This window comes from Amblyomma americanum, chromosome 9 (assembly GCF_052857255.1).
Source record: "Amblyomma americanum isolate KBUSLIRL-KWMA chromosome 9, ASM5285725v1, whole genome shotgun sequence".
NCBI lineage: Eukaryota > Metazoa > Arthropoda > Arachnida > Ixodida > Ixodidae > Amblyomma > Amblyomma americanum.
Window position 1 is genome coordinate 101261931 of NC_135505.1, and position 12803 is coordinate 101274733.

At 44.4% G+C, this 12803-nt stretch overlaps 1 protein-coding gene across 3 annotated transcripts in view; it reads right to left on the minus strand.

Annotated features, from left to right (window-relative positions):
* LOC144103894 (uncharacterized) overlaps positions 1-11708 on the minus strand; it is a 29915-nt gene extending 18207 nt beyond the window's left edge. The window contains exons 1-2 of one of the 3 annotated variants that reach the window (XM_077636600.1): positions 11260-11708; positions 1500-1800 (exon numbers count right to left, since the gene is read on the minus strand). In XM_077636600.1, coding sequence (XP_077492726.1) covers positions 1500-1800; positions 11260-11282 — 324 coding nt within the window. In that variant the 5' untranslated portion in view covers positions 11283-11708. The remainder of the gene's footprint in view (positions 1-1499; positions 1801-11259) is intronic. The other 2 variants (XM_077636601.1, XM_077636599.1) reach the window with 2 other exon arrangements.
* Between the last annotated feature and the right edge of the window lie 1095 nt (positions 11709-12803).

Genomic DNA, 12803 nt, shown 5'->3' on the forward strand with positions numbered 1-12803 from the left:
AATAAACGAAGGTAATGTCCCACATAATTTCGCAGCAGTGGGTTGCTTACAAAGGTTCTTCCTCAGGCATGTAGGTATTCTTTGTTCTCATAATACTGGTCTCCATGCCTGCAAACTGAAAACACAGCACCATAGCATGACCAGATATCTCTAAACACACAACAGCATTGTATACTTGCTTTGTGCATTGAGCATGCATAATGCAGCATGCACTTGATTGTTTGAAAGGCATCTTTTTATGTTTATAGCTTAATGTGTATGCATTACCAGATACTACAAGAGGGTATGTGGATTTACAGTGTTCAACACTAAAACCCCTAGAAAGTAAGTGCTGGAAGCAGTTTGAAAGGTCCATTCTTGAGAGCTTGTATTTCCTGGAAAACACTGATCTGCAAAGTCAAGTAGAGCAAATACAAAAAAAGTAAGGAAAAAACCCAACTACCACTAGCGAAAGTGCATATGCACTCTGTAGCTTCAATAAAAATAAACTGGCATCCCAGTGTTGATTTCAAGAGATGATTAACTTCAACAGCCATGCGTAACAGTGGTTATATGTGCAGCAGCAGTGCTTATAATACCCCTGTCACACGGGCATTTCAAAGGCCCTCAAACCAATAGCTTATCGATTCAAAGGCGATCGAGCACTGCTACACGGGCAGTTTCAATGGCCATCGAGTCAATAGTCTATCGAGTCAACAGAGCAGCGCGGAACTCCATCGAGACTTCGAGGACCTTCGAGCACTACCCAAGGTTGCTAGCTTTGCTTCGAGTGGCACCAAGCGCATAAACTTTAATGCAAGCAGTCTGCACAATAATTTTAAAATTGTATCAGACTTGTTTTAAGTGCATTGAACGCATTAATTGTTTTGCGGTCTGAGCGTCGCTTGCGTACTTAGCATTGACAATATGGCGGCACCCTGCCCACCCGCTTCACAGTGATAACAGCTTTGTCGCTAATACCTCGAAGCAATATCCTTCTTCACTCCTGTTCTTCTGCTCTTCTCTCTGCCCCGCAAGCTCTTTTATCCCCTCGCTCTGCTGCCTCGCGAGCGTCTTCGCGTGCTTGCGCCCTTTCCTCTCTCTGCCTTTTTGGCCTCTTTTTTTCTCCTTGTCACAGTGACACATCACCTCTTCCTTGCTTAACCCTAGCTTGAGCGCCAGTTCTAACGTTCTTGCCAAATCCATACTTTCTGCTGTCAAGAGATCGGAAAAATCCGAGACAAAGCAAAAAGAAAAAAGGAAATGAACTCTGGGCAGCCTCGCCACTTAACTTTGTCATGGATCTCCCCAAAGAACACTTGGACCGAAAGAATGGACTAGGCGACAGGTGCACCCACATAGACGCACATTTAATACACCTTATGTCAGACTAACACTAGCACACAAAACTAACAAACCTAACACAAAACATGAAGACTTTCAATACAAACAACCCGGTAACACTGCTACTAGCATCTACTACCAGCGTTCTACTGGCAGCTATCGGTGTTCATGCTCACGGTTGGTTCGGTGCGGACGTGGCGTTGTATGGGTCCAGTAGCCGACGTCGAGATGGCGTTCGATGTGCTGAGGCTGGTGTCGCTGGCTGCATCGTACAAGCTCCCAGGTGCAAGCGTCCGTGGAGGTGATGCGGTGTTGTTGGCGTTCGGGGCACCACCCGGATGGGTGGCCACAGTGCTGGAGACACCCTGGGCCGTAGCAGGTGGTACCATCCTCTGTTGACTCCCCGGAACGGGCTCAGGAATGGCAGGAAGTCCATGATCTGAAGCCGCAGAACGCGAGCTCACCAAAGCAGCAGGTCTGCAGGTCACAGGGAAGATTTCTATGCTTGAAAGCTTGTTATAGTAGCTATAAGTTCCATAAGGCAGCAGTGTGGACCCAAAATGGCGCAGCAGATAACGCAGCCTTTGCCTTTTCATCAACGGTATGCTCCTGCCTGCATTGAATGCTGCAGCAAACTTATTCCCTTATTGGGTGCATGATTAGGGTCCCAAGAAAATGTATATATGTGAGTATAAATAGCAGAGTCTGCTTTGTCAGCACCCAATAAAATCACTGGACTGAAATTCTCCAAGGACACTCAACTGATTGAGTACTTAGGGGAAGAATTTAGGAACAAATAGGAAAAATTTGCTTATCTCAGCCCTGTATGTTTTAAACCCCTGTTTATTGTGCCAAAGCACATGATCGTGGCTGCAAAAAACTCTCAATCCATGCAGCTCGACAAAGCCAAAACCGAAATCAATGAACTGGACTGAAATGCAACACACAGTCGTAAACATAACTGCCAAAATGGTCCGCAGCGCGTTTATAGGTACTGCCAAATCAGGACACCTTGTTTTCTTATCAGAAATTACCCACGAGGATCATGACCTGCCCAACTTAGGATACAGTGATTAGAAATTAAGAGCACCAGATACACAGTTCAAAAGGATATGACCATGAGGATACCATCTGCAGAGTTTCGCAGCAGTTATCCATACAGGTTGCTCCTCTAGCAACAAGCAAACCTCATCTTGATTTGCCTGCAAAATAACACACAGAAAACCAGAATATGCACAATGGAAAGGCTCAGTTACACAATGCATATTTTAGTACAGCAACTGACAAAGTGTAGACAACCAAAAACTATATCTCAGTAAAATATCGCATCTTTTTTTATTGTACAGCGTTCTTTCTTTCCAGCATGTTCATGCTTTATTAAGGTTAACATACTCTCCAGTGTGCCCGTTAACAAAAAGCAATGCTCTCTTCGCATCTTCAACCATCTGCCTTTAGGTTTAGATGGCAATACAGTGTTTTCAATTACGTGAATGAAGCGGTAATCATGGTCAACTACAACTTTTGTCGACAAGGGGTGCATCACTGCCATAACCGCTTTGAGTGTGGAAAGTAAATGAACACTATTAAAAATATCTTATTACTTCCTGGTGGGTGAGATTTGTGTTAGTTTTTGTCGCAGCACTATTGCAGACCTGCAATCGCCACTGTGCTTCGCTAACCATAGATTCCAGCATCGGGATAGATAAAAACCAGTCCAGGCTCCAATTTAACAATTCTCGACAAAACCTTTGCAGGTTCCAGCACTTTAGATAGCAAACTTTCCATTGTGCTGAAAAAAAAATTGGGTCCTTAAAATTCAGTGTTCGTCTCTTTAACGCATGCTATAGCGCTCGTTGGTGACTGGTCTGACGTAGCTAGTGTCTATCCTTCTTCCCGCCCTTTGTTTTTCAAGAATGGTAGAAAAAATGCACTTTGAAACAGTTGACAAATATTCCAAGAATGGTTAAATATCCCCTAAGGCAGCCAAATTAACCCCCTTTGTACCTACCATTGACACCTTGGCCTTAAAACAAGTAACTACAAAGTGCATTAACCAATTTTAGTTCATCTGGACCTCTTCAATGTTAATCAAGCCAGAGAGATTATAGTGAAGATCCGGATCTTCAGAGGAGCCTACCTTTTTTTTTTAAAGGCGAAGGTCTTTATTTCTGCAGAAAAATATGGTATAGGGTTTCTTAAAGTTCGACAGTGCGTACATGTGTACATGGGAGATTTGCCATCACGTAGCAACAGGCAGCAAGACCAACATAGATGACATGCATGCAGGCTGGCATAAAAATCAAATTTTTTGGTGAGGAAGAACTGTCCACGAAAAAGTTTAAACCGCTATCTTCTAAAGCAACTGTCAGGACTGAAATTACTGAGTCTGTCAGTCATAGATTATTTAAGAGTATATTTAAGCACAAGTGGGAATATTTCTGGTGACAGGCACGCATCTTCACGAGAAAGCCGAAATGGCGAAGAATTGGCCACACACGATCGCAAATCTTCACCTACCATCCGGTATTGTTCCACAGCCATACGCCACGAGACACCGCGCCCGGTGTGGAGAAAAGAGTGAGATAGGGCTATCTGCTGGTGGCGATAAACAATACTGCTAAGACAATAAACGTGACACAACTCATAGCAATACCATAATCAAGCTAAAATAGAATACATTAACTGAAAATAGACACCACATAACCATTGTTTGCAAGCTAAATCCTATGCACCTTGGATACAAGCTCTTTACACCATGTAATAGTAACAATACTGTCACAGCCCAATAATTAGATTGCACCTGACCTAAAACTAAAGATCAAGTATAGTGCTGGTGAAAGTTTATCAAAACAGCAACTTGGTGTGCCACTATAATTTATCTACTCACCCTCAGGGCCTAAAGACACTACAGAAGGTAGCACGACAACATACAATGGAGAAAAAAAATATATCTATTACCACAAAAAAAGGCGACAAAAGAAACAAAACGAAAATAGCAAGACAAATATGCCAAGAACCGAAACTGTCGTGGGAAATCAGACGAAATTTTCAGTTCTGGATTTGTTTTCACTGTCTGGAGTCAAATGAATAAAAAAGATGTCTAGCATAAGATGAACACCTACTTTGTGGAGATGATCGATGTGGCCTGAAATGTGTAGGGGTAGTTAGCAATGCAGGGGTAAGTCATTCTTGTGAAACAGAATGAAACAGAGTCGTATTATTAAGTTCGTATGTGGCTGTTATAATGCCATGTTGAGAAACACGCATGTGTTCACTCTTATTAATGTGCAAACACTAAAACAATCATCAGAGTCGAGCAAAAATTTTGCTTGTTCATCTTGCTTGTGCATCGTTCGTTGCCAAAGCAACTGTGATGTCAGGCAGGAAGAATTTCAGTCGAGCGACTTCCAAAATTTTATCTTGATCAATTTGGACTAAAACTGATGTCCAATCATAACTGAGTGTGCCGAGCACAATGGTGACCTGCAAATTTCGGCAATTTCCGAAATCTGGCTTGCCACACCAGAAATTTGACCTTGGCCAACCTGAGCAACCATATTTGGGTACGCCCGACACAATGACGCCATCCAAATTCTGCCCTGGCCATTGCCAAAATTTCACCTGGGGCACTACCAAAATTTGACCACTTGGACCAGAATAGATATGCAACCAAAAATGGGTGTGCCCGACATGATGGCAACCTCCAAATCTGTCGGACTATTGCAAAAATTTGACGCAGGTGACCCTCGAAATTTGACCTACCTTGGACGATTCAGACGAAAATGGAGGTCCAATCAACATTGAGCGTACCCAACATCATGACAACCTCCAAAGTTGGCCAAGGTCATTTGCAAAATTCGGTCTGGGCCATCCTCGAAGGTAGACCACGGCAGATTTGACCAACCAAATTGGGCATGCCCGACACGATGGCAGCTTCCAAATTCGGCCCAGGCCATTGCCAAATTTGGTCCTGACAACGCTAGCCACACCCACCCCCAAAATTTGACCTTGGCCGATTTGGACCAAAAGCGATGTCCAACCATAATTGAGCATGCCCGACACAATGGCAGCCTTTAAATTTGACCCCGGTCATTACCAAAAATTTGGTGCAGGCCACCCCTGGAAAAGCTGTTCATAGCAACGAGATTTGAGGTATCTTGTTGTTATGGTATTGATTGCGGCGTCACAATTTATGTCAACGTGCTTTCGCACGTTACACATCGCTTTAAGTGGAGTTAAACTCTGGCTAATATTTTAATATTAAATTCCAAGTGGCATGTGTTACAGCATTCAAAAGCATGGTTAATATCTGAAAACGAGAAGCGTGAGAGTCAATGTTAATTTCGCGGTAAATAACACAGTCAACCGGAAGAAGACACACAGAAAAAGCAACGTTCGTAGGCAAATCATTTACATAACCGGAAAAAGTAAGGGCCCAAGAACAGAACCTTGGGAAATGCCTGAGCCTACTGCAGAGGAACAGGAGGTAGTTTGATTTGCAGTCAAAAATTGAGAACGGTCATTGAGGAAAGATTATAGTCAGAAAGGAACATTACGGTCGAGGTGCAGATTACTGGATTTTAAAACAAGTAATTGTTGCGAAACTCTGTCAAAGAATTTTGAGAAGTCGAAGACTGTGCAGTATGCCAAGTACCCTGGTCAAGAATGAAATGCAGATCGTATGTAATACAAAACCGTGCCTTGCATGAAAATGTTGTACGAAACAATTAATGCGAATGATTGAAAAAGAAGTTTGACTCTAAGGAACTTGCACGGTGAGAGCAGATCTCATGTTCCATGATTTTACAGGGGATGCTAATAAATTAACTGGTTTGGTAGTTAGTAGACGAAGGTTTGTCTCCATACATGTTTAATAGAACCACCTTGCCCACTTTCCAATCAGTGGGGACACAACCAAAGAGATTGCTCAAATAGCTTAGAAAGAATGTTAGCACTATAAACTTTCATATTTTTTGCCTAACAGCAACTAATATGTTCTGGACAATAAAAATCAACATGCAAATGCGGAAAGTTTATTTTGTACCCACAAAAGCAATGATACTAACACTGACTGCAGGCACGTGCTGCAGCAAGGGTTGACTGCTGTGGGTAAATGCTGAAGCTCCCTGAAGGTTTTTCGATGCTAATCATTTGAACAATGCAAAAATGCATAAGTGAATTCCACAAAAGATGCCAGAACAGAAATAAAACTGCCCTTTCTGCGAAACATGAAAGAGAATTACTTGCATTGAAGCGCACAAAGCTGGACTGTATCAAAGCAACACGATGCTGCTACCATCTATAAGATGAGTCATACACGACATCACAGAGCCCATCATGTTGGACCATGCATAGATTCCTCAGGGCAGGCAGCTATCAGCAGATTAGATGGACCAACAGGCTTTTTCCATGTTTTAGTCCAACAACATGGTGATCCTAACAGGCAGAAGGATCATCACTGGAAAGCCAAATGGCTACTCACAACATTCTGAAGCAAGTGAATTATACATAAATCCAGTTGAATATCAAATGAAATCTACTGCCTTTAGATTTGAGCAAGAACATAGAACGACCCTATGAAGTCTCCTTCAGCAAGCTTATCTCAGTGCTTTCCCTAAAAACTTGGAAAATAGAGGGCACCACATTTTTATGCGGCTCTGCTCAGTTCATCAGTGAAAAAAAATACACAAAGAAAAACCAACAGCTAATACACCTACATCAGTGCACAGCAGTTACAACGATCAGGCTAACAAGTATGCGATGCCTTCAGCTAACGAATCATTATGCCTTCCTTTCATTCTACAGTGCACCATTTAAGCAAAGCTTCCCATTTGTGCAAAACAACAAAGCTTCCTTTCTAGTGAATTAGCATTGTGTTCCACAATGAAAAGAAGCAGCCGGCACGTTTAAAACATGCATTTTCATTTAGTTGGCAAGCTGCTAGCATACGCTGATCAAGCATCAAAGATTAAGATGGCGAGATGCGCATTTCAAATAGCAGCTCAAAATGTTGCGTCCTGTGTCGGTTGCGAGTGTAAAGCCGACGTTGGTTTCGATGATGCGAGAACTCTTAGTCAAAGCCGTGTGCATCATGGTCATGCTAAACTCAAGTAAATAAATTGCTGAGGGTTTAGCTCTGGTTAACACTGGTCGAAAGCAAAAAACTGCATTTCCCTCGCCACGTTTGTGGTCGAACTACTAGCGGTCTCCATGGCAGGCGTCGCATCGAACACCCTTAAGATTAGGCTGAACACATCAATGTGCACTGGCATTTTATGCAGAACCGACTCTGATGCCCTGCGCATGCGATTACAGCAGATGCGCTCCCGCTCTGCTCAGTCAAGGTGTGTGACGTCACGAAGGCAGCACACCTCAAATACCTCCTTTCTTTCTCTCTAGTCACAGTGACAGAGTGCACATCTGCCGCTCTCCATGGCAGGCGTCACATCAATCATACCTATAATCCGTTTCATACATCAGGTGCAACGCTGTCAAAGCTAGCACTCTGGCTTGCGCTGCCTGCATCCACGACCAAAAAGTAGTGCGTTGCTTGTGGTGAACGAAACACACTAAATGCTTAGCCTGCAGGCTTACTACATGACACATTTGTCATAAGCTTGATTAAATGCACTTTTATTACTGATGACACACTGTTGCTGTCTCAAGCCTTAGAGCCCTCGGCCTCAGAACAAGCGTGGAGTAAAACGGCTCTCTTTATTTTTCCTTGTAGACTACTTCCGTACTTTTCAAAGCATTACATCTGATGTATGCAATGGGGAACAGTGTTCTGCTGACCGCATCAAAGTGCACCGGCGTTTTATTATGCAGAACCCACCTTCATGACCTGCCCATGCGATGCAGGCAGACGCTTTCCCGCTTGACCGAAAGTCAAGGTCAAAGACCAAAGTCAAGATAGTTGGCTTAACAGCCGCTGGTGTCGTTGCTCTAGCTGACGACATATGCGTATAGATAAAGGTAACAGAGTGCTTATAAAATGGGGAAAAAATATACAGAGGAGGCTTAGGCAAGGATGTCCTCTGTCTCCTTTGTTGTTCATGTTGTACCTGCAAGGGTTAGAAACCAAACTAGAGAGAAGCGAACTAAGCTTCAATCTTTTTTTTTTTCAAGCAAGGAGAATGGATTAAACAGTCATTACCACGGCTAATGTACGCAGGTGATACAGTGCTAATGGCTGACAACAAGGAAGATTTGCAGAAATTGACAGACATATGTGGTACAGAGGGAGATAGATTTGGTTTCAAATTAAGTAAGGAAATATCTGCAGTCATGGTATTTAATGATGAGGTTGGCGAGCATAGAATACAGGGGTTCACGCTAGAAATAGTGGATGAGTGCAAGTATCTTGGGGTGTGGATAAATAATGGTGCTGAGTATCTGACAGAGCATGAAAAATATGTAATGAATAAAACTAGTAGAGATGCAGCTGTCATAAAAAATAGGGCTCTGTGGAATTACAATAGGTATGAATATGCATCTTGAGGCACAAAACCTGCATCTACAAGAGGCATTAAAGACACAGGAAGAGTACGTCCGCTTAGCAGGCCTGGAAGCCGCCACAAAAGCCAAGCTACATTCATGCCGCTAACAAAAATGAAAGAAAGCAATTGGCAACTAAAAGATTTCGAAATGAAGCATTATAAGAGGCAGACATGCTGCGAGTCCTTGGGCTAGACATTCATAAGTATGGCAAAAGAACACAATGGCACCATAAAATGTAAACAGCGACTTCTGTACACTTGTTCAAACACATGTTGCCTGGGGGAGCAAAAGCCTGAACAGAGATTGCCAGATGTTTTGTACGATCGGTGCTTGAACAGTGTATCAGGCTCAGATATAATGACTAAGGGGACAGTGGGTGGCGTTGGAAACAATAGACAGGAACGCAATGCAAGCCATCATGGCCTTTGCAAAAACTAACCCATCTCAATTCTCCAGAAATATGCACAGCTAAACATATTCGCCGAACTAACTGAACAGCTAGAGACAGCAAGAAATCTAAAGCGAAAGGTTTGTTTTATGGGCATTTAATGTCCCAAAGTAATTCAGGCTATGAGAGACGCCATAGTGAAGGGCTGCAGGAATTTCGACCACCTGGGGTTCTTTAGCGTGCACCAACATCTCACAGTACACGGGCCTCTAGAATTTCGCCTCCATCAAAATTCGAACGCAATGGCCGGGATCGAACCCGCGTCATTCGGGCCCAGCCGAGCGCCATAACCACTCAGCCACCGCAGCGGCTACAAAAGCGAAAGGGCATTATACCGATAGTGTTCGCACACAGTCAAGTGACAGTTCAAACAGTGATGACGGCAGACCCCCTCTCCATGGGAATACAGGACCACAACGACAGACAAGACAAGGTAATGTTGTCACAAAGAGAAGCCAACAACTCGACCTCTGGTTGGTGTATGTCCAGGAACACGCATAGCATATAAGGACATGCTGGTCATAGAAGGAGGAGCTAGATCAGTTTGTTGCAATAGAAATGTCGCCACAGTATAGGCACTACAATTTCTGGTCACTCCTTGATGTTATTCACCAATTCGACGACTTCCAGTGGATGTTTGGTTTACATGGCTTTAACGTCCCAAAGCTACTCAGGCTATGAGGGACGCCATAGTGAAGGGCTCCGGAAATCTCAACTGCCTGTGGTTCATTAGTATGCACTAACATCGCACAGTACATGGGCCTCTGGAATTTCGCTTCCATCAAAATTGAACTGCCGCGGTAGGGATCGAACCCGCGTCTTTCGGTTCTGCAGCCGAGCGCCATAACCACTCAGTCACCGTGGTGGCTGAAGGAGGTAGAACAGCAGCTGCTAGCCCAACGCACACAGAGCCGGACATACATCGCAAATACATATCGGGCCACTCGGAACCACTTGTCATGGAGGTTCACACAGCGTGCAATGCTATGGAGGCCATGAATAACATGGTGTCTATAACAGAAGCCCACATTTACACAGACTCCTTAACGGCCTTAAAACAACTGAAAAAGAGTGACAAGGGCACTAAGGGCACAAGGGTAACTCACAAGATACATGCTCTCAATAAGCAAGCAAAGGAATACATCCAGATACAGTGGAAAAAAGGTACTGAGACTGTTCACCAGAGGATAGCAGACACAGTCACACACCAAGTCCGGAACACTAACAGATCCCCTGCCAGCTTCCCTTTTAATGCGAGAGCCTACACGACATTTTATAGTACATACACTACCAAAATTAGGCATTATGGCAAGCGTTCGAATTAAACTCCAACAGTGGTATGATGTTCTTCAGTTCCCATCAATGATGTGCTTCCACCACTGTCAATGTTTTCACTTTTGATTGCTCGTTTTGTGCCAAGTGGCGGAGGTATCGTAAGCAGTTATGATTACAGTGGTTGAGCGTGAATGAGTTAAAGCTTGTCGTTATTTCCATCATGATTTCATACACCTCATAATCATTATTCAGCATCCTATGCACGCCTAGTAACCCTGGTGGGCCAGGAATCAATCGATTTGATCTTGGCCTGCAGCAGTGCCAATAGCTTTCTTTTATTATTATTATAATACCGCCAGGGTCAAAGTACACAGCAGATTGAGGGGGCTGCTAATTATTAGTGCCCATCACGAATAACATCGAACGAAGGGACTGCCTTAAATCAGGTTAATATTTATATATCGCTGTGGGCATGGCCATAGTATGCTATTAATATTATTTCTACCATGGCAGGTCCCGGAGAGGCAGATGTCTTTTCAATACAAACAGTTCGTTTATGTTTGTCGCTTTCCGCCAATCGCACCGCCACACAATACTACGGTGCTTACGAGAAAGATGTTCATTCGCTCGCTGTGAACTAAAATCTCCGCAGGTACAGAAAATGCTTCGCATACGAAGCGTCTTATTTTCTAGCAGCTGTACGCTAGACTCACCTTGGCAGTGCGTTGCATTCCATTTTCCGCTTGCACACATCGCAATAGGCGTCATTGCACAACCTTCACGATTCCATCCATAATATACGTCGACTGACCGCACTTACGTTGACTCCGGTCAGTTCTGCCCCGATAACATTTACAAACCGCAAGAGAATAAGCTTCAACATTCTCATTCGTCAGCCACAGAGAGTGTACTTTCAGAACGGCTGCAGTGCAAGTCTCCGCTTCCTTCCGGCACGTCGGAAACAAGCTCGCTTCTGCACAGCTTGGCTCCGTTATCTTCGCACTTAGAAGAAAAGCCAGCACTGTCAACGCGTCGAAACAAGCCCACAGCGCCCATCGTAACACCAGCACACACAATCGAAACAGACACGCGCATTTGACGCTACAGTGCATGGAGGAAGGATTAGTCCTTCCTCCATGCTTCAGTGTTTGTAAACAAACATGGGATTGGATTGGGTTGGATCGGTTTGGATAGGGTATATGAGTGCCGATGATGATCGCAACCCCAAAGCGATTGCGGTTTCATTGCCGCGGCGTTTGAAACGGTTTACGCCGGTGCAGACGACGCCAACGACGCGTGTCGCATTGGTTTTGATAAGACAGCGTCCTATGCAAATTACATTTCATCAACTGGGTTTGCCTGTGTCCTCCGCGGTTGTTCTTTCCATTGGCGCTTCTTTGCTTGAACGAAGCGACAGGAGTGTGCGCTCTGCTGTGCAAAATTTCCTTCAAGAAACACAGCGACTCCCATTCTAATTTCTTTTTCCCGCTCTCAGTCAGTACGACATTGAAACATTACAGAAATTGTATACTATTATGCACATTAAGCCATTGTCCCGTCTTCGATCTCCAAGTTAACAGGACTCCTGTCCTTGCGTCTTACAATCTGTCAGCCTGCGTACAAACTGTTACCACTCTTTTTCCCACCAAAATTTTCCTGCATCCAGCAATTAACCGCCGGTGTCTCAGCCAGTACTCCCCCGCAGTGGGTATGTGCCAGCAATGTCTGAGGCCTACCTACCTACCTACAGCGCGGGAAGCAAAGCATTCCACGCAGTGTTTGATAAGGCGCCGGTGCAGGTGACTCGAAAGCATGGCTCGCCACCTTTCGTTCAAACAGGAAGTGTCCTGGGCAAATGCAAAGAGCGGTGACAGAGAATTTGGTGGCTGGGCCTCTTGGCGTGCGTACTCGGCGAACAAGAAAGGTATTTCCATGTGAACGTTCCTGACAACAGCTGTAGCAAGTTGTGTCAAACTGTTCGTTTGTGAACTGAGCCCCTCAATCCACTGCTGCTGTACAGCGCGACTCAGGGAACTGCGCGGCTAATCTGCTTGCGTGACGTCGCAACCTGTCCGACGTGGCGGCAGTAGCTAGAGGAGTGCATGTGTGGAATCACAGCATTGACACGAACACAGCGTGGGCGGTGGACAACGACATCATGCTGTATGCCTGTTTGTCACTGCAACAAATCATGCAGCACACCATTTACAAACAACAAGATCAAGAACAACTTAATTGCTCCGCTGAACCTTCCTTG